We start from the raw sequence: 27,873 nt of genomic DNA, 5'->3' as shown, positions 1-27,873 counted from the left end.
TGTGTGTGTGTGTGTGTGTGTGTGTGTGTGTGTGTGTGTGTGTGCGTGCGTGCGTGCGTGCGTGCGTGCGTGCGTGCGAGCGTGCGTGCGAGCGTGCGTGCGTGTCGTTTATGTACGCACGTGTGTCTGTGTGTGAGAGAGAGAGAAAACGGAGTTAGCTTGGGTCCGGTGAGTAATAAGTAATAAGAAGCTCAGGAACACGCACAAAAGCAAAAAAAAAAACGTTTCAAAGGTCTCGGCAGGGGACCGGCCTTTTATGAGACTCTCGAAAAAGGTCAGCTCCCTGCGAAAACTTCGAGTGAAATGTTTCCCTTCCATGAGTCTAGAAACGGTATATTTCCGTCAGTTATGCCTATACCGAAAGCAGCTCTTGCCAGAAGTTGGACAAGTTTCCTCCAATCAGATATCGTGAAAAAATTGAAGCCTTTGACGCTTTGAATCTTTCTGTTTGCTCCAGACAAGCGAGAGAGAGAGGGAGAAGGAATACAGGAAAGGCAGCGAGGTTAACTTGACTACTTCCAGTTTGCTATGCTCCAGACAAGTACATCACGTGACTTATGAGATGTGGTAGTGAGAAGCCACAGCCCTGCCACTTGACACAATTCGCATCTCCCAGATAAGCAGTGCAAGCAGCGGTGTGAATGACTCCTTGAAGGATCACAACAAAACGAAATTTCAAGATATTATGACACCTATAGCAATACATTAAACGGTAAGTGTGAACTCCAAGTCTGTAAAAGCAACATTTTGAGTTGCGCTTTGGTACGTGGGCTTCCACCCAAGTTGCATTTACTGCGAAAATTTGCTTGTTGCTGCTCGTTTTTTAAAACGTAAGCAATTCAACATTTGATGTTTCATGTGACAGCTTACTGCATTAATAAGAAAGTCTGCCTGGCCGATGCATGCTTCAAAAGAATTTAGAAATCGCTTTTGCAAAATAAGTACATTTTGCAGTGAACTCGCGTTCGAGTTTATTTCATTCTATGAAATGTAACTTTTCATGTAGCAGTGCGGAATACAGGGGCATCGATCACTTTTTCTTGCTGACAGCGAACTCAGAAATTGTATTTATTAAAATTCCCATCTTCGAGACAGGACGGTGGCTGTTTTGTAAACGCAAGATTTCTTTTGGCATCGATTTTCGCGCTCCATCGTTTCGATAAACGAACTGGAAAAACAAGAAACAAACAAAAGAAATGAAGGGCTTCTGCCGACTACTCGTTTTGTTCTTTTCTAGGCACCGCATCGCTTCATGAATACAGAACCACTAATTGATCGAATAATCGATCAGCAGCGAAAAATAAACCGGGTCAGATATTTCAGACGACGCCCATCCACTTTATTTAACGGGTAAGAGGAAGCATGCCTGGAACGATACAGCGTGCTCGTGGATTGGAAAAGATGCGCATAGTTTGGAATGAAGTAAATAAAACGTGCCAATATGCGCGCATGTGGCTGAACGCAACGCGATAACCCTAACGGTGAGCAATAATCTTTTCGTGAAAGGGAGCTTGTTGGAGAATTCTTTTTGCAATGTAATTGAAGCTGTATATGGATGATGAAAGTTGATAAGAACTGCTGTATTAAAGTGTAGCCCCCGTTATTTTACAGCCAACCTATGGCTATAGGCGAAACGAAAATTCTCCCGTGCTGTGTACACAAAGACTCCTAGCGCGTACGCGCCACAAAAGTTGGGCAAGCCCTACTATATATACTCAAGTTACCCCGCGTGCCACCGGGTATTGCAAGCTTTCTGCGTGCACACCTGGTTTTGCACTGCCTCCGAGATCGGCTCGCCTTTGACCGTGCAATGATTTGACGTCATGTTGACGTAATACTGACGTCACAAATTTTGGTGATCTGTGACGTCATGATGGCGTAACATGGTGACGTGATCATTCGTAATATCTGATGACGTGACTTTTTGCATCGTTAGTGTTGAGGTCCCCGCCGATACCGACGGTCACTTTTCGTGTTTGGCGAGCCAAGTAATAGGCTTTCGCCTTAATAACTAACCAACCAGGTCATTCTAAAAAAACAGGGCGTGCAAACACGGACACAAGAAAGAAGTCAGGACACCACAAACGCCCGACTTCGTCTTGTGTCCGTGTTTGCACGCCCTGTCTTTTTAGAATGAATACTTACCAACTATAGCTCAGCTCTCTGTTATCCTAACCAACCAGAACGCATAAACACGTCTTGTAGGTGCCGCATATTTGTCGAGAACCGCTCAGAAGACTGGTTTTTTTTTTTTTCTTGCGTAATGTGTCGGCGAGAAAAGGCTGCAGAAATGAATCCGTAGATGGAAAGGCAGGGATTCCTCTCAATCTCTCTCAGAGGGACGAAATCGTGTTAGGTTTGAAAAACACACGCGTACGATCTTGCTGTTCACTCTCCATCTGCGAGAATACTCAGAGACGAGAACTGAATTTTTGCGTAAATGGTGGGCGTGTGCGTATATATGTGTAGTGCGCGTTGAACGCCATCCGTTGCCGAGGCATCCGTTCGTGACTAATGGACGGAGAGCGCGTCCGCGGATTCTGGGACACAGGGACGCTCGTCGTCAAAGAGCAGTTAGCGGCGCAAAAAGGGCGCCGCCGTTGGGAGAGTGAGGCGAGATAGCGGAATCGCGCCACCGATGTGCGGATGTGGCGTGACGCGCCGACGCTGTATTCACTATGTATAGTAAAAATAACGGTGTGTCGCGAAAGCGGGGATCAAACCGAACCCATTTCTGAATCCCTAGGTCGGGTGGGAACGTATGGAAAGATTCGTAGCCCGTGGCCGGATTCGACGCGTGCATTGAGCCTGACATCCGCTTTCAAATGTAGCTTTATTTAAAGGGACTCTCCGCGTGATGCCACCCATGATTCAGGAGAGAAGGCGTGCTCTCTGACGGCAACCGCTGAAATGAATGACAATTTGTTGAATTTAAAAGATGAAATACATTTCGCTCTAAAATTGTATTTTCCATTTTTTAAATGCGAAGCATTTCTTAGCGAACTTCTGCGACTTTGACCGTATCTATCTATCTATCTATCTATCTATCTATCTATCTATCTATCTATCTATCTATCTATCTATCTATCTATCTATCTATCTATCTATCTATCTATCTATCTATCTATCTATCTAGCCGCCTACGACTTTGTGCTCTCCTGGTCGCTTGGTTAATCGAATGTGCACCAAATTTGGTATGGCGTAACATGACTGTATGACGAGCATAAATGACAAGTCATAACATGAAAATCATGACACGAATGTCATGTACAGCATGATTTACATGCTACGCTCATGGTGCGCTGGCGGCCGTATCGCTAGCTTGATATACACCAAAATTGGTATCTTGTGACGTGACTGTGTGACGAACATAAATAACATGAGTTAACATGAAAATCATGACACGCATGTCATGTACAGCATGATTTACGTGCCACGCTCATGGTGCGCTGGCGGCCGTTTCGCTAGCTTTATATACACCAAAATTGGTATCTTGCGACGTGACCGTGTGTCGAACATAAATAACACGAGTTATCATGAAAATCATGACACGCATGTCATGTACAGCATGACTTACGTGCCATGCTCATGGGGCGCTGGCGGCCGTTTCGCTAGATTGATATGCACCGAAATTGGTATCTTGCGACGTGACCGTGTGACGAACATAAATAACACGAGTTATCATGAAAATCATGACACGCATGTCATGTACAGCATGACTTACGTGCCACGCTCATGGGGCGCTGGCGGCCGTTTCGCTAGATTGATATACACCAATATTGGTCTCTTCCGACGTGATCGTGTGACGAACATAAATAACACGAGTTATCATGAAAATCATGACACGCATGTCATGTACAGCATGACTTACGTGCCACGCTCATGGGGCACTGGCGGCCGTTTCGCTAGCTTGATATACACCAATATTGGTCTCTTCCGACGTGACCGGGTGACGAACATAAATAACACGAGTTATTATGAAAATCATGACATGCATGTCATGTACAGCATGACTTACGTGCCACGCTCATGGCGCGCTGGTGGCCGTTTCGCTAGCTAGATCTACCCCGGAATTGGTCTTGCGCGACGTGACTGTGTGACGAACATAAATAACACGAGTTAACATGAAAGTCATGACACACATGTCATGTACAGCATGACTTACGTGCCACGCTCATGGTGCGCTGGCGGCCGTTTCGCTAGCTTTATATACACCAAAATTGGTATCTTGCGACGTGACCGTGTGACGAACATAAATAACACGAGTTATCATGAAAATCATGACACGCATGTCATGTACAGCATGACTTACGTGCCACGCTCATGGGGCGCTGGCGGCCGTTTCGCTAGATTGATATGCACCGAAATTGGTATCTTGCGACGTGACCGTGTGACGAACATAAATTACACGAGTTATCATGAAAATCATGACACGCATGTCATCTACAGCATGACTTACGTGCCACGCTCATGGCGCGCTGGTGGCCGTTTCGCTAGCTAGACCTACCCCGGAATTGGTCTTGCGCGACGTGACTGTGTGACGAACATAAATAACACGAGTTAACATGAAAGTCATGACACACATGTCATGTACAGCATGACTTACGTGCCACGCTCATGGTGCGCTGGCGGCCGTTTCTCTAGGTTGATCGACCCCCAAGTTGGTATTGCGCGACGTTACTGTGTGACGAACATAAATAATAGGAGTTAACATGAAAACCATGACACGCATTTTCCTCAATGACATACAAGACGATGTATGCAGCTCTTTGCTGGCTGCTTCGCATTACATCGATTCCCACAATGCGTGGGATTTGCCGGCTTTTTTTTCTAGCCTTCCGCTGCCAAATGCACTACGCTCTTATATGTTCGTAAGCTTTTGGTCCGTTTTCTGTGTGTGCCTTGTTTTGTGCGTGTGCTGTGATTGCGCCGTGACTAATGCGTTCCCGTAAATACTGTTTCCGTTTGGCTGGCTGCCTTCACTGAGGATATGTCAGAAAATATGACTGGCTTAAGTATGTTCTTACGAAAACTTATAGTATAAGAAATGTTTTGATAAGAAGGGCGCTAGTCGTTTTTTTTTTTTTTTTCAATGTTGAAGCGTTTACATGCTTGAATTACCTACGCTACCAAACCGAAACATTATTCGAACAAAAATAGTTCAACTCTGAGCATTCTAAGCCGTATATAAGAATGTTTCATTTCATTGGGAAATAACATCCTTCCAACTACGATAGCTTGAGATGTATGGAATAAATCAATACTTTATTTTACTGTGGTGAATGCAACCCGCTGGAAGTTGATTAACGCGCGGCGTCGCACGTGTTGTGCATTAAATGTAAATGTACGTAGCGGAAATGTCGCGAAGAGGCTGTTGGCCACGCGCTCCTGTGGTCCGTAGACTTTTGAAGTTGACTGCACATACTGCACATGTCAAATTGTTTGTCTCAGTATATTGCCGAGTGAAAACACGCGTACAGCTGCGCTCACAGTGCGCACTAGAGAGCGTAGTAATCGTCGTTAATATTTTTTTTGTTCATTCACAGTTAAGCGGCAAGCTTCCTTCTATATTTTGTTGCTCACCTGCACCTTTCCTCCATAGCATAGTTTCAGAATTCAATCAGACAGAACCGTTCATTTCTTTTACACTTTGACAATCGCTGTGTTTAGTCGCGTCTATTGTGGACCGAATAAAGCTGTTTCACTCACTCACTCACTTTGACAATCGCCCATTTTCATTGCATGATTACAAAAAAAAAGGAAGGAAGAACCCCTGATTTTCCTAACTCTCCCATCTCACTAGAACACTTTTATGACATTTCTGTCTTTACCATTCAACCATTTTCGCTGATTGCTCACCATTTGAATAGAGCCGGCAGCACTGGACAAATTGCCAGATTTCCGGTGTCCAAAACTTGCCGCAATGTGCACGCCCACGTACGGTCGCCGGCGATTCAAAGTGCGAAGACAAACTGCAAGAGCAGGAAAAGATTAGGAAAGAGAGTAGGGATCTCACGCGGAGTGCGTAATGCGTTTTCTGGTGAGAATATATGGTGCGCGTTCCCCGAGCACGTTTAACTCTTAAGCACGCGGCAAATACTAAACTAAAGACGTATCCCCGCCGATGTACGCAGCAACAACACAAGCCGTGTGCTTTTAGCCTTCGAATTTTCACATCGGCAGAAATATAACGCAAGCACTCAGAGATAAAATCTTAAGAGATACTTGAGCGCAGTTGGCTCAAAGGCAAATTGTCGCATAAAAGAATAAAAAAAAACTGGTACGAGGGTAGGAGGCACGGACAACTACTGAGAGAATGGGCGACATAATTGGTCTCTGGCGCAAGGGACGTACGACTCAAAGGCATTGCCTTTTCTGCGCCGTACCTCACTGAATTTCACAACGATAAGCTTTTGTTTTTCTTTTCATGTATATTTGTTTTTCTTTAATATGTATATTTCGTAAGCTTCCCCTAAGACTTTTTTAATGAGATAAGAAAAAGTCATGCAAATGTAACGAGAGCTCCTGTGGCGTAGCGCCGCTCTTTGTAACGCACTTCTAGCCTCCTTGGTTCCTTTTATTTCGCTTCACCGAAGCACAGTGATGACGTATTCGCTTTCATTGTTCTTTCTCTCTCTCTCTTTTTCTGGCAAAGAAGCTCTAGGGTGCAATTAATTTCGTGGTTGGGAAGGAAGGCGTGCCTTTCGTCATGCTGGCATGCGTATTTGGTATAATTCGTAGGCTTGTCAAAGAATGTCATCTCAAGCTGGCCTTCAGGTAAATTCCGTTAGCCCTGGTTGTGCGTATCATTGTCAATACATTTGCAGCTCGACGATATGCTGTTGTATTAGATAGTGAGCCATGGTCACTAATTAGTGTGTTCTTGAACATGTTTCGGAAATTATTCAGTCATCTTTTTCTTTCCTTTACCGCAATCGACAAAGCAGATAAGCCAAGTCCTTTAACTATGAAGTGTTTCTCGCGTGATTGCATTTACCTGTGCCAATCGCTGGAATGCTCGATTCTACAACTTATGATCGCAACCTGCCGTCACAAATGGGCGCCAAAGCTGGACTAGTGGGCGGTGATCTTGGACGATAGCCTGAAATAGACGGCTGCGAGATAAGGAAACCTTTGCCCTGGTAGTAGCGGGTAGAATACTTGGATCAATAGTATACTCCTTTGTTCACTTCTCTTATGTAAATGCTTATAACATCACTGCCCTTTGATCTTGCGTTAATTAATGCACGTGTAACGATCGTGGATACTGTACCATACCGACACAGGCGTTTCTACTGCTGGAAAACTGACGGGAAATTTTCCCAATAATTGTGCTCCTGAGTTGATATTGTTTCATTCTTTACCTGCCTATAAATGAATAAACCGGTAATAGAACTTGATGCACCGAGCGAACAGCTACAAAAAGAGCAGGCAGTTCCTGCATCCTCGGCTTTCTACTCCGGTGTTTTCAAGGAATGAAGAAGATATGGAACATTTTGTAAAACGTATCAGCAACACACTGTAAGAAAAATGCGACCCCTTTTTTAAAATGTAGTTGTGAATGGTCGGAAGGCAGAAAGAACATGGCTTCCGTAAGATATATATATATATATATATATATATATATATATATATATATATATATATATATATATATATATATATATATATATATATATATATATATGTGTGTGTGTGTGTGTGTGTGTGTGTGTGTGTGTGTGTGTGTGTGTGTGTGTGTGTGTGTGTGTGTGTGTGTGTGTGTCCGTAGAATAACAAATAAGAGGCATTTTTTAGGCGACTGATATACCGTGCCGGCACTACCGAGGCGCAGGTTTCGGGCGTAGCGCGGAACAACAACGTGACAACAAATGCAGCGCCGCATTCGTTGAGATGCATGGTTTTGTTGGTTGTGCTGCGGGACGGGTTCTTTCATGCCGCGCTTACTCAGAATACGCGCCGCATGTTATTAACAGCTCTAAGATACGCGCTGTATCTATTTGCTTGCGTCTCTTTTTTTGTCGCGCACGTGACGCAAATGCAACCCATATCAGGTTGCTTGCTCAAACGTTTCAGTTTTCTTTTCGTCACACTGCAGAGGAAGGAAATAGCGTAGTAGGCTATAGTTACTGTTGTGGGGCCAGCAGGCTTGCAGCTCCTTCTTTATTCGTCATTCAAACGCGATTCAATACCGTCGGGCTGCTTCTATTCACGCTGGTATTCTTAACCATCTTCACTTCAAGGAAGTGCGTCTTGATTGAAAATGCAGGTGCATTCAGCTAAAGGTTCTTCGAAAAAACGCCTGAGCTATTGACACGTATATAGAAACCTCAGAAAAGTATTCCGTTCATATTTATCTATACGTCGGGAGAACGCAGGCTTCTGAAAAGGGCACATCTGGTCAAAAGCATTTTTCAGTGAGCTCATTATCAAAGGAATATTTGGCTAGCAAATATTTATTTATGCGTTAATATAAATGTAATCGTCAACAGCACTCTATTCAGGAACTTGGTTAGCTAACTGTAACGAAATGTAATATTCGTACAGGGAGTCTGTGCGGAATTTTTGTTTTCAGCGATAATCTGTAAAATGTGTCACACAAACAAATTATTTCTTTACTACACACTGATGTATGGCATAGTTTTATGGGCGTTACGAGATCTAGTAAATTAGCGCGACATATGAACGTGCACTTTTATTCGCGAGTTTTCACAGATGACGACTGGTTTCTTCAATATTTTTGTTCCTTACGGCATTTTTATGAAAGCCTAAATGAAAAAAGAAAAACAAATTAGATGATAATTACGTAGAATCTGATTCTTTTCTTATCCATCGCCTTCGGAGCGGTTGTAGGTAAAGTCGATAACCAACATTAGCGCCGAGAAGGCAGTAATTGTGAAAGGAAGTTTGAAGTGTGCGGTACAGCAGTCATAATTTCGATTTCTTAGTGACTATACAATGCGCACTGCGATGTTGACGTTATTTGCTATCCCAAGTTTTCTTGGGGCCTCTGTGATGGCAAAGCAGATGCGACAGTACACTCCTAACTGTGATATTTCAATTATATTTCAATTACTGGCAGCGATGGATCCAATGTTTAAATTTGGAGCATAGAACGGAAATTACACAGCTTTTCTGATAGAGCCTGTATTTGCAACATACTACTGCGTTGAATCTTTTTATTAGAAAGAGGGCGGCCGGTCGCCCTCATTGCTTAGTCCGAGATGACTCACTTGCCATTCATTAGCCTGAGATTATCTGTGCAACAATTTCCTGTGTTCCTTACGCTGAAGTAACGTTAAAAAGAACATGACTGCTACTTTAAAATTATATAGAAATGCCGCAGAGAATGGGGAATAAAAAAGGCGCATGGTAATTACACTCAGTATACCAACGTAGATATATTTCTGTTTGCGAATTCAATATGAGGGATCTTATCCGCAAGCATTTCGTGTTGAACAACTTCGTCACTGGTCAGTCCTCTTCTGTAGTTTCTTTGCAAGACGTCAGTTCGATCCAGGCCGCGGCGGTCGCATTTCGATGGAGGCGAAAGGCCCAAGGCCAGGACTGGGGAGATTGACGTAGTTGAGGAAGCTGTCACTATATGCCACTACAGAAGCTAGAATTACGCGCGCGCTGCCCGCACGAGTGGAGGAGGAGGAGGAGAGGTTGAGGAAAGGAAAAGGCGCAACTTCTGCAACCCTGATTGGGAGCACGGCTCAGCGCCTCGCACGAGTGGCGAGGCGGACTCATTGAGGCATTGAAGAAACCTCTTCGTCTCGCTCTCCCGCACACGTTCCCGAGCGTTGTACTCAAAAACTTTGTCAGCACCACGAGCTGTTCCGACACACCCCAATACAATGTAGGAGCAGATGTAAGGTTTGGAAACAACAAGAATAAGGCCGACAAAAACGACCGAGGAAGTTACAATGCTTTAGCTGCGCGATAAAGTCGCATATCAATTGAAAGAGCGCTTCTCAGCCAATCTGAAACCTGGAATCGCTTTTGAAACCTATCCTGTGAGCTCTGCAATCGAAGTTCAAGGAGGCCAAAATGGGTCTCTAAATTGAGGCAGCTGTCATAGGCTGTGGGTAAAATCTTCAAATGGCCTGGGAAGGTCGGCGCTTTGTGGCACGTTATTAGAATTACACCTAAAATGTTCTAGTGGTTCCCTAGTATCTGAAACCGAGAGTCATTTTCAGTATCATATTTCGTCCATCAGATATGTTTTTTTCTTTGTGTACTTCCATTTGAGGTACGGCGTGGCGCCCAGCCGCCGCCAAGAGATGGCGCGACATGTACATGTCCCAAAATCCAGGACATGAGAGGCCGTGATGAGAGGCCTAAGTAAGTAGACTTAGGGGCACGTTAAGGAACCCCAGGCGGCCGAAATTTCTGGAGCCTTCCACTGCGAAGTGCCTGATATTTATATCGTGGTTTCGGGACGTAACACTCCAAAAAATATTATCTATGGGGTCCTTGCCATCTAGACAGTGATGCGCGTTGTCAATGAGGCAGCTGAAGAAGAACCATGAATATCCTAATTTATAAGAACACTAACGTTTTAATGCTGCACTTACGGGATGTCTACAAGGATGTGTTCAGTAGGTGTAATTCACGTGGTGGCTTAGTCAGAAGATCTATTAACCCAGAATTTAAAGACACGTAGACAAGATGAGATGTTTTGACGACACACACGCTGGGACTAGCAACAGTTTAGTGAAATAACAGCTGCTCGAAAGAAAACCAAGACGCACATGCGCCATACATGATAACGTAGAGGTAAGAGCGGTGGGAATGTGACAAACAAACCACAACGGAAACGCCCATGCGCCTTGGAAACCGTGCAGATAAAAACACAGCGCCTGGCACCTTCCAGTTACGTTTCTCTAAGAACGACACATCCTTTCGGGTTCATCGATTTTCCAAGCTATGTAACAACAGGCCCAACTCCAGACTCTTCTTATTTAGAAGAAATGCTGAATTACGTTACACAGTCCTGGTGGCTTGAAGTGCCCTGACGAAGGACAGTTGATGAAGTCCTGAGGACGTCTTGAGGATGCCCTGAAGACCAATCCTTTTGCCGAAGCGTTGGCTCCAGCGACACCCCCTGTTCAGTGATTTTTCATTACGCAGTAATGTTTCTATAACTCTATAATGTGTGTTTATGGAAATCATCAATACCCTTTAATGTAGAACCCGTACGAGTGATTACTTGTGAGTGCGTGTATGAAACTAAGTGCCCTCGGCCTCTAAGGCGAGGCACGTCACTTAATTAAGTACCCACGCTCGCGCTTATGGGCGATATAGCCCTAGTCACAACTTGCATTAAGTCTTAGCGTAAGCCATCCACGCCCCGCTAATCAAGATCGGCAGCACTCCTTTCATAATTAGCTTTCGGCAACTTCAAAGCGGCACGGCGCAGTTGAGCGCGAGGCTTCGCCATCAGAGTGCACGCGCAACCTTTGCAGTCTAAAGTCGCGGAAGGGCCGGCAGCTGTTGTTGTAAGCACTTCAAAGCTTCGATGTTTGTACACGTCTCACACTGTGTTAGCATAAGCGATTCAGAGGGATTTAGAAGACCGTCATAGAGCCGACTCGCCAATATTGCTGCATCATTTTCATCTGACCCAAATCATCCGTTGACGCCCCCTACGAACAAGAACTTACTTGAAGTGCATGTGGCCGGTATTTCTTTGACGGCCTTAGTTGATATTGGAGCTCAGGTGTCCATGATGAGTGCTCATCTCTGTCGATAACTTTAGAAAGTCCTCACGCTTACTACAACTAAAGCTGTACGTGTCGCCGATGGCGGAACAGTTGCCGTCACTGGAATGTGTACAGCTTGAATGATAATTTCCGGCCGCCGTGTTCTCGTCCTGTTCACAAAGTATGCATTCCATGCAACGCCCCAGAAGAACTGCAAGATGTTCCGTGTTACTGCAGGCGACATGCATCAGAGGGACAGTCTCTGAAGGCGGCATTACACCTTCAACGGGACTCGAGCTTAGAAGTGCGGCGTATTTTCGGCCCATGGCAAAAACTAGCCTTAAGGAAACTTTAATATTATCTGGAGTTTAACGTCCCAAAACCGCGATGTGATTATGAGGGACGCCGTAGTGGAGGGCTCCAGAAATTTTGACCACCTGGGGTTCTTTAACGTGCACCTAAATCTAAGTACACGGGCCTCAAACATTTTCGCCTCCATCGAAAATGCAGCCGCCGCGGCCGGGATTCGCTCGCGCGACATTCTGGTCAGCAGTCGAGCACCATAACCACGAGACCACCATTGTGGGACTTAAGGAAACTTTGTAAAAAGCGTAATCTATGCGTGTGTGTATGTGGCTGTATGTGCTGTTATGTGTTCATCGGTGTACGCATCGCAATCATCACCCAGCACCTGGAGTAGCATGTCAGACGAATAGCATTCCATTAAAGCATTTCTTTCTCATTTCGCTGTGGTGGAGTCATTACTTGAGAGCTGGATAAAAGCACGATAATGAGGCTCAAAAGAGGGAGAAGGATAAGGTTGTGGGGGGAAGGGGGGCACGAGAGCCCGACCCCATATGTTTAAGCAAAATCGGCTTCAGCGGCCAGGCCACGAAAGACACTGATAACCATCTGCTTGACCGGAATGCGACCTATTCATTGCCGGGGGTGCGAAGAAGGGGGCGATCTCACGCGTTATGCGATGTGAGACGGACTGTTGGTCGGTGTGTGTTGGTCGTTTAGCTTTATTAGCTTTATTAGCAGAAAACCAGAAGCTTGCCGTCACGAGCTTAGTCGGGCAAATGATCCGGGCTCCAATTTGTTTCCCACATCGTTCGCCCGCTTCGGCGACCTGACCCACTTCCTATTTAATCGCTTTCCCTTCTCACGCTGACCACGCATCGTAAAATACACGCTTTCGTTACACCGACGCTCTGTGTGGGAAAAAAATCATTTATAAGTCCCTGATAGGGCTTTGATTTATAAATGGATAAAATAACAATTAGCTGAACTGTCTTTATTAAAATTAATTACGAGCCAAACGGGATATAATTAACGTAAGTGTCGAGGGGACCTACTTTGACGTGGTTCATGACAGACCATTACACTGAATGGGCCTGGAAGTTTCGTAAAAGCGCGGCGTTTGCTACAGCCAGTGTGGTAAAAATGGGGGTTTAAGTGTTAGTGTACTCAGACGTGCAGGTTTAATTGTGTTTAGAAAAAAGGTGGACGATATATAAATTACTACGGATACTGTACCCTGTACGCTGTAACCCTGTACGCTTCTGAAACACTGTACCTTCTGAAACCCTGTACGCTTCTGAAAAATGAGGAAGACGAGAGAGGTTCGCGCTCTGCAGAGACGCATGCGCAGAGTGTAAAGCAGAAACGGAGTATACAAGAGAAATCGGCTGAGATCTTTCCACATTAAAGTGCAGCCCAATCATTATGAAGCTGTGTATTAGTAGCGACAATTCTGGACAAACGTGTTAGCGTACGTTAGAAAATGTTCCTCATAATTTCGTTTGTTATCATTTCGAAAGCATTTTTAAGCACGGCAACCCGCATTAATCAAAACGTCTTGCGCATAGAAATGCTCCTAAGAAAAACTGCAAAAAAGGACTTCGAACGAAAAGCCCTGAGAGACCGGCCCCAAGCCTGTTATATTAAGCATTGAACTGGTTTGCTCTTACTTTACGCAGTGAGAAATCAAGTGGTCCCTTGTTATCAGAGATTATCGCAGTGTGTTACTCCATTCTAGCGTCTAATGAGACCCTACCTTTAGAGCGTAGGTTTTAGCCGACTCGCAAAATGTTATACGGCGTTCACACCAGGCACCCCATCTCAACCCACACGTACGCGTACTGCGGTTGTTTGGCAGAAAGACGGATTCTTGTGTCCACACTGTCCGCAATTGCGGCGGGAGTCACGCGCGACGCAGTCACGTCACGAACAGCACCAGAGTGTGTAGCGCCCGAACAAGACAATAAAACGTCCACGCAGAAAGCAGGCGACACAAGAGCCCCCTCTCCCCTCCTAAACTGGTGGCCACAATAGCAAGAAACACTGTCCGGGCTAATTTCCCTAAATGGGTTAATGACCACCGACCGTGTACGGCAACAACGCGGGCACTTGTGAGGAGTCGCGCTATACGTCTATACTAGAAAGCACGTTCGGTGCGGGTCAGAATGCACGCCTAACATCTACAAACAAGTACGCGAGATTGTGTACAGTGTACGAAGCGGGGAGAAGAATCGTTGACTGTATTACAGTGAGTCTCGGCGTATACGTTATGTATAGGCGTCGGTGTCGGTCTAACCGCCTTTTCGGTACAAAAGCACGGTCACCGCGTCCTCGGGTCCTCGCGTCGTATTTAGCGAGACCCGCCCAGAGGGATGCGTGCGGGCATTAAAGCGAGTGGGTGTCTCTCGACTCATGGCGGGAGGGCTGGCCATGTCGTTGCCGCTGTTCCCCCGATCATCGTTTGCCGTACGTGACGACGGCGGTGGTGCATGTTCGGCCCAACCCGACTGCACCTCTTTATTCGCTCACGTGCTGCTGCTGCTGCTGCTGCTGCTGCTGCTGCTGCTGCTGCTGCTGCTGCTGCTGCTGCTGCTGCTGCTGCTGCTGCTGCTGCTGCTGCTGCTGCTGCTGCTGCTGCTGCTGCTGCTGCTGCTGCTGCTTTTCCCTTATTCGCTCTTTAGATTAACGCGATGCGTAAAAGCACACGACCGGCAGCTCTTCGCTGCACAGTCGTTCGCACCAGCTTGTTGTTTTGAGGGGGGCGCGGTTGGGCAATGAGGCTGGCGCGAATGCCTACACTCTCTTTCTAGGATCATGCAATGGGGGAATAGCGGTATAATGTGTGGATCGGTTAATCTGGGCACACTTTAGTGAAACTGCTACCCTGTTACCTAAATAATATAGCTTCGTTACAACGAAGCGATCTTGACTGTCGACGCGACCACTCCTCACTTGTGTATACGTGAGGAGTGACTCCTGCTTTAAGCATTTGGTGTTTGTATCTTTTGTTTTGTTTTGTGCAAAAAAGCACGTACACTGGTAGCGTACACTTATTAAACGTGGATATTTTCTGGTATTTACACATTTCCATGTCTACGTAGGCAGATATTTCCGTTCTATTTACATTTAAAAATGCTTAGTTTACATGTTGGTCTCGTAGCCTATAGCCACTGCTCTAGTTATTTTCATTAAATGAAACACATCTACAATGTGCATTGTTTGAGTGACAGTAGTACTCATGCTATGCTATGTCATTGTTGAACAGATAAATTCTAGATTTTTGCGTACTCAAATGAGGATCAGGGTCTGTATTCACAAAAGGCCTCTCACACTAGGAAGGTTCCTAAGAGAACAATTTGTACCAATCTTGCCACTGGACATACTATCATTGAATGCATCGGGTCAGTCGCAAAGAGCAGTCACCAACAAAAAGTCTTTTAAGTTCGGCATTGTGGGCTTACGAGGAACGTCGACTGCACTGGCGTTTAAAGGGTAACTTATGGTCTGACGTAACGTCAGCACTCACTTTAGAGCACAGGCGTCAGTATTATCGAAACAAAGTGCACTTTATAGTGCGATGATGTAAATATCGTAAGCAGCTTTCGTTAGCGTATTCCTCCGGGGTCGAGCAACGCTTGAACATATAACTTTGTGTATGATAAGAATACAAATGTAATACTTCTTAGACTGCTACAAGAGCGGAACGAACACTGGGACCACAATTGACGTTAACCCAGTGTCAGTAAAACTGGGCTTGACAATGCGAATTGAGCTGTAGGTAGTCGCCTTGCAGTGTGGGAGGACGTTTAGCTTCATGCGACTCTCCGGAAAAAAAAGTTATCAGGTCAACTAGACTTGATAAGGTTAGTCTCGGAGAAGAGTGAGTGAAGGCGACTTGTGCGAAAACTCTAAATAGTAGTAGTAGCGATCCTAATAGATATGTGGACATAGCGGATGCTATGTAGATGAGCTTCAATACAATAGCTCTATGTTGGTTGAACAGCAGCTAGAACGGGATGTTAGTTTTGGAAGACGTATAATGTCTGGAATATAAGGTTTCTAAGAGAAAAATTACGTTCTTTTTGCGCAAAACGTTTCAGAAAAGTATAAAAAAGAACGTATTTTTCCTTTCAGAATGAAGTACCAACCAGCCCAAGTATTCACCCTGTTGGAATATAAGGTTTGTTGCAGGGAGTAGTTCTCCAGAGGGAGTAGTTTGGAGAAAGTGTACAGCTTGTGTGTAAGGTGGTGTATCTACCTCCACACATCCGCCTGTATGTGTGAGCATTGATTGTTCCTGTTTGATTGTTGCACTGATTGCTCTCGGCAAGGGGTAGAACAACAGGCCAGGCCACACTCCGAGATTATAGTACTCGTAATGGCAACGCCGCCTCAGGCAGTGGCTGGGCGGCAGCAGCACGTACGGCCGCGTTCCCATGGCTGGAACCTGGATCGCCGGCATCCGACGCTTCGGCCCGCTGTCTTGCGTCTGCCGCTGCTTCGGCTCGTCCCCAGCCACCAAGCAGTTAGCCACGAATCCTCCACAGATGGCCCAATCGTGGCACACCACCTCTATGGACCCCCACAGGTCATCTGTTGTTGATTGGCAGGCCTCACACGCAGAGCTGGCACCAAATTGCACGCGTCCGGCGCCGCACCATAGAGAAATGTCCGCACCTTCGTCGTCGTTTGCACATCTTTGTTCCATTCATCATACCCAGCAAGACGCCTGAGTGATAGGAGTACATAGGTAATCTTTATTGCTTTATTAGAAAATTATATAGCCAGCACAACAACCACAATTGAAGTTGCACCGACATTATGACGGCCATAGGGTGTTTTTCGATAACAGTTTCAAGACCTTGCGTGCCTCTGTGGTAGATCACCTGACTGACACACAGAATGCTTGGGTTCAATTCCTACTGGTATCCTGATTTTTACTTTTTGCACTCGTCGGGTCGTCGCTGTCAATGTCGTTTTTTCTTAACGCTCTCGCTTTTAAATTACCAATTTCTGTTCTCGCCGTTCCTGGCTACATATAAACTCTCAGTCACTTGTGGCACATACCCGTGTACCGCGGCACGTGGTATACGGATATGTGCCACACGTGTCTGGAAGAAAGGTTTTGACGACGTACGCGAGAGGATTTTGACGTTATTCAAGTAATGACTAGACATTCATATCAAACGTTCTTACCCACCTATAACAATTATGGTCTACTCCGAGTTAAGGAGGCGATCACGAGAGCACCCAGCCGTAAGCGGCGAGATAGATAGATAGATAGATAGATAGATAGATAGATAGATAGATAGATAGATAGATAGATAGATAGATAGATAGATAGATAGATAGATAGATAGATAGATAGATAGATAGATAGATAGATAGATAGATAGATAGATAGATAGATAGATAGATAGATAGATAGATAGATAGATAGATAGATAGATAGATAGATAGATAGATAGATAGATAGATAGATAGATAAGAAACGCTCAAAATGCCTTTGGTTCGCTTAGAAACGCTTTGCATTTAAAAACCTTACGGCAGTACTGTTGGTAAGAGAAATTCTCAGTAAATCGTGATGCTGCACAGACAATACAATGACATGGCGCACTTGCCAACTGAAATCTTTGTGAATTCAACTTCTGAAAAGCTCCAGCTTTTGTTGTGTTTTGTTGTTCTTTTTTATTCTTTTTTTAAGGCTCGGAGGGTATCTAACAACGTTCAGAAAGAAACACTGCAATTTTCACGCCTTCGCTGCTGAAATGTCACGTATAGCTTCACAAATAGTCAAATCCTGCAGAAGTGATGAGAGCGCTCCGCGAACTGCAACATTATAGGTGGCATGAAGAAACTAGACGCATACGTGTGTTTAACATATTGAGCTCGAGAGAAAGAGCAGTTCCTGCCGCAAAACGACTATTTGATCTTCTACAAGCTGCTCACTGACGTATTGATCGGCAGCGACAAAGTGTTCCGTGCAGCAACCGAGCTGATTGAGAAATAAAGAGGGTGCGAAATATTCGCCTTCTTTTTATTCAGCTACCCAGTTTCTCTCGAGACGCATCAAATAGAAAAGAAAAAAAAACAAAGTAATGGAGTTGACGACCCTCCGAGTGTGCTTAAGGTCTTACCACCTTAAACAAAGCTCATTCAGCGATGCCGTTGCCTCGGGCCCTTTTATTTTCCGAGACAATGGCCTTCGATTTCCTCCGTAACTGACGCGCGAAAAGAAATAGCGAAAAGAAGCTAGAACATCCAAGGGATTACGCCACGTATCGTTACGATATGGTTTCAAACACGACACCACGAAATCATTTTCGCGCTTTACTGGAAACAAGGAGAGTGAATGAGAGAGAGAAAAAAAAAACGGCGTACGTTTCCGCTCCACTCATTACGCTAAACGTCGATGACCTCATTCCAAGTCGTCCGATTACCCAACGTGAGGTATTTCACCAATCCCCCATACTCCCCTCACACCCCCCCCCCCCAAAAAAAAAAAAGAAACATTCTAGAAATATTTCAGTTTTATATCACATCACTCGCTGATCGCCTGCAATTTGTTGCTCCCTCGAGGTACTCAATAAGTTTCGAAAGCGTGGAGTGTGATGCCCTTTGCTCGATGTTACACTTCGGTCACGGATCTGCGATGAGACAGCGCATTCTCGCGCCTCCTCCCTCCCCCCTCCCCCCGCACCCTCCCTTCCTCCAGCCGCTGGCTTCTCGTTGGTAGTAATCAACCATGCCGCAATCTTGCGTGCGCCTCGGGGCAAGAAGCGCGCAGCCGGTGGAGCGACTAAACAACCCCGCACGACGTTGCAACACCCGCGACACATCGGTGGCGTTCGCAACTGCTCCCCACCCCCGCTCAATGATTCGGCTTTTGTCTGCTCTTCCGATGCTACGTGGAATAACGTATGCGTGTCTGGCTAGAAGGCGCACTGCTTTGCTGTAGTGGTGCTTTCGTAACGTCCTGCCTCCCGCAACCCCTTAACGGATGGAAACCGCCGTAGTCGGTATTTATCCACGCAGCTTTCCCATTTGTGCACGGAAGGCGCTTATGTACGTATACGTTGGGGAGTCCTGACGCGCAGCTCTTCTTGAAGGTGAAGCTTGGGGCACTTGCGGTCCCAGAGTTTACCGGGTTGTGAGAGCACGGCCAATCTGTAACTTTCTTCCTACAGCTGTTCCCGTAATTGCACCTGGGAATGTGCTTCCCCGCCACGCAGAAAAGAAAAAACGGTGGTTGTATTCCTTCACGCGACACGATGAAAGTGGCTGCACCCTGACACACCGGAATCGAGAAATGACTACATGACCAAAAGGCAAGAGAACACGAAACGAGTCTGATGACCCATCACGGCCGTTTTTCTTTTGCGAAATTCTCGAAAAAACATCAATGCCTTCTTCTTTTTTCTTGTATGTGCAGTACCGCATGAACGAACAGACTATGGTTAAAACAGCATTCGTAGCACGCAGTAGTAATATATCCTGCGTTGCGAGTTATGCGTGATGATTTGGCGCACGTATGTTAAGACATTCGCTGGCCACCGCTGCTGCGATAAATCACGAAAGAATGTCCTGACAGCTTGCGACATCTATGTTGCGTGTGGACGCCATTCCCGTTACGATCGCACATTGCTACGCCGCATCAGAAAACACCTGCTATTTTTAGGGCTCTGTGGGCCGTAGCGTATAATTCGGTTGTTGTTGTTTGAAAACGTAGCATTGCAGAAATAAAAAGGTTGCACCAGGTGTTCAAAATCAGAGCAGTCCAAGGACAAAAAAAAAAAAACATGCATTATCATAAAATAATTCATAAAATTTTCATAAAAATATCATAAAAAATTATCTGAACTTTTCGTTTTAAGCACAGTAATGTTTCATGAGCAGTCCGGGATTTTCCTTTCCTTCATTCCAAATACTAGCGTTCTTTCATTAATTTTATCTCTTTCTCTCTCTCTCCCTCAATGTCCTCTTTCTCGTTTCAATATCGTTTCAGTCTTTCTTCATTGTTGCAACCATGTTGTTTCTATTTTGTTTCAATCACAAAATAAAGTGATTCCTTTTATTTTTACTTTTGCCCGGCCCAACTTATCGTTTCCTTTTTTTCCCACACATTTTGCCCCGTCTCGTCAATTACTGATCGTATAATCATTTCTTGTTTAAGTTTTACCGTCCCCGGTACTACCCGTTCCTAACCGTCGTCTCCTTGGCCAATACACTGTTATCTGTCACACCCGTTGTGTATGTTGTCAACAACTGCTACACTGCTCTCGATCGTTCCCATATATACCAGCATCGAAGAATAATCGGAAAAGAAAATAAAGTAAAAGTAGCATCAGACATTGCGATTCGCCTGGTCGTGTTCACATCGTTTTGGATTTTCGTATTCTTTAGGAAGGAAGGAAGGAATACGAAAAGGAGAAGGCAGGGAGGTTAACCAGACAGCAGTCCGGTTGGCTACCCTACGCCGGGGGAAAGGGAAGGGGAGTAGAAAGATGGGAGAGACAGAGAGAGAGGGGAGGGAGCGAAAAAAAAAGGAAATGATCAATAAATGCACTGACGCGTATGTGGCGGTGGCACTGTAAAAATAGTCGTATTCTTTAGCGAAACTGTAGAAGCAGCAGGCTTCAATTTATCGTTCGCGTCAAATTGTTTCTGGTAGCTCCAATTTTAGATGTTGTTTTCATGGTATTTTCATGAGCATTAGAACCCTGACGCTCCGAAACATATTCTCTTTCTCTTTTCATCGTCATCGGCGAAAGTGAAACGTCACGCTCGACTAAATATATCGCGTACAACGAGAAGAACGAGGGGGACGGGGGGGGGGGGGGGGGGGCAGTAGTACACCACAAACACAACTGCGAGCTGTGCACACGATGGCTATGCCTTCAACTATATTCTGACAGTGCCACGCGGTTGCGACGGTGAACACGGCAAAACGTAGCCGGTAAAGATGCAACGATTTATTGGGCGAACTTGTACCCTATAAAAGAACCCACACTCAGAGTGCGGCGAAAGCGGCAAGCACAGACGTCGTTCGTCGGTAAACTGCTGATCTGTGAAATGCGTCGGCTTTTACACATGCCTTATCGAACCTACAAGCGTTATCACTGGTGTTCGCGTTAGATCGATAATAAACTCGGTTACTCGTGGCCGTCGCATATTCTTGACAGAGCAGCCTGAAACAATCGCGAGGTTTCTAAGCATTTCAAAGTGGCCTACGACGAGTCGCAATAACAGTTTTTGTGGGTGTAACCTGATCACATCAAAATTAAACGAATGAGCGCGCGTGGCAATATTCTAAACTCAAGTAAATAAGAAATAGGGCGGCAATGGTTGATGTCAGCTGATTAGATTAAACATGTAATTACACGTAATGATTATATTAAACGCGTTACACAGTGATTTCATTGAATTCGGGAGTTTAGTCCGGTGTTCAGCAAATAACCCCATAACATCCTCCGCAGCTAGTCTTGCTGCTGGATGCTCGCACAATACGGCCAGTATGGATCCTTCAGAATGCTGTCATTATGGATGTGGCTGGCTGTGGAGATCTACACTTGAATAAGAACAATTGCAGAGTCGTCGTCTGATGAAGTGAAGAAATTAAGATACCTAAAGTCGCTTAAATATGCAGGAAATAATTCACAAAGCTTCATGTTTCGAAAGTATTCCGTTTCGTTAACCGGCCGTCAACAACCGCGTCTGATTACAAATTTTTCTTACAAAATAGAACAGCGTAATAGGTTTCTACAAATACTCTAGCATTACCACGATTACAAAGCTTGGCAGGCGCGAAGTTTCGCTTGTGTGGCATTTCGCGATCAACGTGAAGAGGCAGGAAAATATTTGCTGTCGAAACTGTCAAAACAGAAATTTTACTCACATGTGGAGCACTCGCATCAAAGTTACTTTTGTCGATTATGTAGACGATTTAGGTTTTCAAACAGCGGCTTCGTTTCCGTTATCTGCAACTATTTCATCCTTTGTGCGGGACTCTTTTTCTTTCACAACGGGGGAAATTGCATTGTCGAGAAAATTTCCCAACCTGTTTCCGAAACGTTTTTCTGTCTTGTTGCTTGGCTTATTTTGTTGCTTAGGGAACATGGTTTGCGGCCCTGTTTCTTGGTTTATAAATTTAAAAGGCTAGTACACATGTAGCAAGTTACGATGCTACGCAGAATTTTTTTTTTAAATTTTGTAAGCAATAGTTGTGGCTATTTAATTTGCTCAATATTCGTGTGATTTGTAAAAAAAATTTCAATACCTGCAAATTTTACATTTGGATATTATGAACCTTGTCCTTTTCGTCCTCACTTGAATATACGCTGGTAAAAGATCTTAAGACGCTTAAATCACGTGAATTACTGCCTAAACCTAGCCCCATATTTAGTAGTATGCTCCGCCGTAGGCTATTACGCAATAGAATAATCAGTAAGAGCACATATCAGTCATTCGATGTATCGGATAAAGCAAAACACGCAAATGCGATGACAACAACAGGATATGCTTCACCGGACGTAATAATTTTTGCAAAGCGCTCGCCTACAGCTCGCTTGTCTGCATACATCTCTAAAGCATCGGCGCCCAATAGGAGACTACGAATCGTACAGTCTGACCTCTTCAAACTTGTTCACCGCACCAGGTATTCTTATTCCTACGTTTTACATGGTAACATTTTCGAAGTGTGCAAAATTTTCGTATGGAAAGACAGTAACTAAGCATGACCCAGAGCAACTAAGTTTCGAGCTTTTTTTTATGCTTAAGTTTTTTTTCTATAAATATTTTAGGGTCATTCTGGCAGCGATAAAGGTGCACTTGTGGCGTTATGACCGTAAAGAAACGTAGCGAATACTTCATAATTTCTTATTTTTCATATCGCCCGTAAAGTGTTACGAAAACCGTTTACTTAATCGGCGTCCACAAAGCAAAGTAAGAGGTTTTCTTATATAGAAGCAGCAATTTAGATTTTACTCATCATTACACAAAACTTGTTGAATATTTGCTGACTTCAGACTTTAGCCAAAGATCTTCAATCTAGTGCAAAGAATGACTTAATTTCCATTTTTCAACACGCTCTTGTGCACATTCGTATCACGGAATACTTTCAGACTCACAAAATTTGGAACGAACTTGTAAATTAGGGAATACACATTTTTGGGCTAGTTGGCATGGATGCCAACCAGTCCAAGTAAATGACGCCATAGCGCTGGGACCCGCAAAGCATACATAAGGCAGACCGGTAGATGTAATTATTGACACACTAAGGAAACATGAGCAAAAGTTTAACTGTTATCGAGATGAGCATGCGCCAGTGCATTGTAACGATTGAGGATGTGAACCACTGCTTAGGGATAGTGCCGTCATGTATAGAAACATGCATAAGGACATGCGGAAAATTGTTGCGGGAATTGTGTGTTAAGCCAAGCTTAATAGCAAACGAAAGTACCAACTGCGCCAGTGCCCCGACGATTGTATTGAGTGAAACGGAAGCTGCCTACCTGGGAAATCACCGTTTGCGGGTGTGCCAATATTAGCTGTGTAATAATGTCTTTGGTGTATATTTTCGTATATTCATGATGTCAGTAAAAAAAACCTGGTTCTGTGAAATAAAGTTCATTTGAAAGTTAGCGCATGTCCTGTCGCCTTTCAAGCCCTGCCTTTCTATCGCTATATGGCGTCATTTATACTTGTAAAAACTTCATGCGTCATTGCCTAACCTTTTTCAATTTCTGATATACTTTGGAAAATGTTTTTCGTAACTGTGGTAAACTACCTATACTATCTCCACATATGTCAGCGTTGTGTGAAATGTTCACAACAGATGAAGATATAACTGCGCCCTTACCTAGGTTCTCCTTATTCACAGGGAGTGCACTGAAATATGAAGATATGGAGGGAAGCTGCCGTTTTACTCGTGGCCCTAGTGATATGGACAGTAGCATCGAATGATGTGGTTGTCACCATACCTCAAGGGCAACTACGGGGGCGCTCTAGTACAATACTCGGCTACCCCATTCAAATGTTTATCGGAATACCTTACGCAAACCCACCCGTGGGCCGTTTGAGGTTTCGGAAACCCGAGCCTAAAGCACCGTGGAGCGGCGTTTACGACGCGACCTTTCCGAAGACCTCCTGCAGCCAGCCACGGCTCCCGAACATGTTCCCTGTACCTGTGGCTCTATCGGAGGACTGCCTGTACCTGAACGTGTGGACTCCTTCGACGACCGACGGTAGAAAGAGACCCGTTTTTGTGTGGTTGTTCGGCGGCATCTTCATTGTCGGTTCTGCGTACCAGGACATGTACAACGCTACGGTACTCTCGGCTATCAACGACCTCGTTGTCGTAAGTTTCGACTATCGTCCATCCATCTACGGTCTCCTCGATACGGGCACTCCTGAAGGGCCGGGCAACCTTGCCCTCTGGGACCAACGACTGGTGCTCGAGTGGGTCCGCAGCAACATCGCTGTATTCGGAGGAGACCCCGAGACCGTCACTCTGTCCGGCGTGAGCTCGGGTTCCATGATGGCACACGCCCACGTGATGTCTCCGCTCAGTAGCGGCTTGTTTAAGCGCGTCTTCTTGATGAGCGGCACACTGTGCACCGATACAACATCCGACTCTGTGACAGAAAGCATTGTCAAAGGAAACCAGGTTGCGAGGATCGTCGGCTGCGCAGATTCCTTCCAGGATCTCACAACCCACACAGAACGCGTCCTAGACTGTCTCCGGGAGATAGAGGCCTGGCGTCTAGATATAGCGGCACTGGCGGCTATGCTGCCGAAGTTCTTATTTTTCATGCCCACTTTCAAGAACGAGTACCTGCCGTTGCTGACCTCGGACGCCAGTGCAGCAGGAGCCTTCGCGCCCGTCGACGCTCTTGTTAGCGTCGTGTCTAACGAAGGAGCATTTCCATTCATGTTCCAGCTTGACAATAGGCTACTTGATCCGGACCTAAAAGGCATCAGCTCTGGGTACTTTCGAGCTCTAAGCGAGGAGTTGATCAATATGTGGGAAAAGGATAAGGTCGTTCCACTGGGCGTGGCCTACCTGGAGCGTGCGCCACCGGATGACAATTTGGCCATGAGGGAGGCAATGTGCGACTTTTTTGGAAAGCAGAATGCTTACTGCCCGAGCAGGTTATTCGCTGAAAGTCACTCAAACGTGGGCGCTAAGGTATACGGGCAGGTGTTCGCGCACCGATCAAAAATGGCTACCACTCCGGAATGGATCGGAGTCACGCACCTGGACGACGTGCCGTACAATTTTGGAGTCCCTTTTCTGGATGTGAATAGCTACACCGACGAAGACCGAAGTTTTAGCCTGGAGGTAATGAAGAGCCTCGCAAACTTCGTTAGAAATGGGTGAGCGCGATATAAGTTTGCTTAGCTTGTAAGTTACGTTGACCTGTGCCGAAGGCTCTGATATACATTCGCGAGCGAAAATTTCGGCTGTAAGTGTTGACATGAACCAGTAGTTAGCGTTATCTATTGTTCAGTAAAATGTTCAGTGTCATCACATTAGAGAAAAATGCAACAGCCAGCTGGTAGCTAGCCTACAGATGAAAAAAAAATGGTGCCACAAGCAGTACAATCTGATAACGCGCAAATAGAACAGCTAACCTCACATTCATCGTGAAAGTCCATGTCGCTTTCCTAAAGATAGGCCATCGCTTTCTCTGACAGAACGTCAGTAGAATGTAATAGTTTGCTCAACCAGATCACAGATCAATGAAACCTATATGACCTTTATATTTTCGCAATCTTTGCCTTCTTTTTCTACCGCATCGCATTTCTCACGATTCCCGCATTTTCTGCGCCTCATGGTCTAAAACGTGCAGGTGTAAACACAATCTGGCAAGATGTAGCAAAAAGGATAGTGTGCTGCCTGACTTTCATTACCTTACCTACGTACGATAACAAGCTAACTAGATGAGACCTGGAAGCAGCCATGTAATGTTCGCGACCGCCTGAAGTCAGTAAGCGCGAAAAATTACACGTAAGCACCGCCTATAGTCAGCGAATACGTCAGATAACAGTGACTTACGGCCAATAGCGTCTAATAACCTTCGCTCATTTTTATGACGTGAAGCGCTTTTACAGCGACGCTATATATGGCTAGCAGATGTGAAAATGTGGCGGTCCATGAGTCCGTGAGTGCAGAAACTGTAATGAAGAAGCAATGCTAGCATGCGCTACCTGAAAGGGGGTGCTATTCTGGACATTGTCAAATTCCGCCTGTGCTCAAGTCTGTTTAGCCCGGAGGGCTGCTATGGCCTCTCCGATTGGCTTAAAATGCCGCCAATACGAAATTTGAGAAGATGGCGGGATTTGACAATGTCCAGTATAGCACCCAGGGTCTCCGCGCTCGCACTAGCTTGTCCTCAGGTTTTGTCGGCAAAGATAGCTAAGCATGATACCCGCCGCAGCATGAATCGCTAGCCATAAAATCCTTTAGGTTTTCTTATTAGGCAGTTTTAGAATAGGGCACGTAGAGATAGCGTTCGCTAGCGTTCACCAAACGCAAACTTTGAAGCACACATCTCTTAAATGTGGTGACAGACAAATCAAAAGCTAAAACAAAAGCTACTTCGATAGATTCCATCTTGTGACAGACGCCGTGGCCGCACGTTTCAGCTTGGGCGGTAATTTTCTATCTTTGTGCCGCTGGTTTTGGGTTCAGTTTCCAGTATTATGGCAAATGTTATCAAAGATGCTGATATCAGTGTCATATAGTGAAGGAACTTCCAGTAAGCCTAGCATTTATACTAGCATAGCATTAAAGCATCAGTTGGGACGGCTCCCTCGCAGAGGTGAACGGCTGGTATACTGTAGTTTCGTGGGTGCAGCGTGCACTACATTCTTAGGCTGTCACTGAGTATACCATAGCTTAGTCGGCTACTATCACATTATGAGAAACAGCTCATACTTACACTAAACCTCCTTTACAGCTTTACATTTGCCTCCTCCTGCTTTCCAGGACACCCGGCCTTCCTTCGTTCGAGAACTGGCCACGGTTTTCTCTGGACAATCCGAGCTTTGTGTGGCTTCAACCCGGCAACTACGGAATTGTGAATGATTTTTATAACACAGAGTGTGAACTCTGGAGGAAATTTCTCTGAGTTGGAGAACGTTATACCGTACTACCTATGAATGACAGCTGTTCAGTCGCTATTATTACGGCAGTCAGGCCTATGAAATCTGTGATCCAATCAGGGTTTAATACGTAACGCTTCCTCGCGGTGAGCACATATTTTTGTGCGCCGTAGGGATGTTTATGAGGGAATGGCGTCATTAAATTCTGTTGAAAGGACTTCTTTTTTTGTTTTAAGTTTGAAGCTGACAGGTCATATATAGACATCAGTATCTCAAGATTCACTCAGAAGGCTGTGTGTGATTACCACCCAATCGCACGCTGTCCGTTATGAACGGACTGTTCACACGTCCTTGACGGTATAAACTATGCCCTCAAGAATCGCACACGTTTGCTCAACCACCTCATTTACATTAGAAAAAGATAGAGGTGCACAAAAAAAAATTGGGGAGGGGCGAAGCATGTATGGAAGGGTGTTTCAGCTCCACTAACGTGAAACCTGTGGAGGGGCGAAGCATGCAGCGTCCGCCGGTGTTTCCCACAGCAAAGAGAGAGAGAAGGGGGATAAAGGAAAGACAGGGAGGTTAACCAGAAGCAGTCTCCGGTTTGCTACCCTGCACGTGGGAAGGGGAAAGGGTTGTATTTTGTCGCGTGCTGTCGTCACAAACTCTTCTTCTTCCCACAGCAAAATCACTGCTAATGGGCAATGAGAGACAGAAGAAAGATTAGACCCAGAGACCCGCACTCCGCTTTTAGTTA

At 45.3% G+C, this 27,873-nt stretch overlaps 1 protein-coding gene across 1 annotated transcript; it reads left to right on the top strand.

Annotated features, from left to right (window-relative positions):
• Positions 1 to 23,904: 23,904 nt before the first annotated feature.
• LOC119392806 (acetylcholinesterase) lies at positions 23,905 to 27,164 on the top strand. The gene is made up of 2 exons (XM_037659758.2): positions 23,905 to 25,385; positions 27,001 to 27,164. The coding sequence occupies exons 1-2, from the start codon at positions 23,905 to 23,907 to the stop codon at positions 27,140 to 27,142; spliced, it is 1,623 nt and encodes a 540-aa protein (XP_037515686.1). The 3' UTR covers positions 27,143 to 27,164.
• Positions 27,165 to 27,873: the final 709 nt, after the last annotated feature.

This window comes from Rhipicephalus sanguineus, chromosome 5, assembly GCF_013339695.2.
Source record: "Rhipicephalus sanguineus isolate Rsan-2018 chromosome 5, BIME_Rsan_1.4, whole genome shotgun sequence".
Lineage (NCBI taxonomy): Eukaryota > Metazoa > Arthropoda > Arachnida > Ixodida > Ixodidae > Rhipicephalus > Rhipicephalus sanguineus.
The sequence above is the reverse complement of the archived record's forward strand: the minus strand, read 5'-3'. Positions and strand labels throughout refer to the sequence as shown.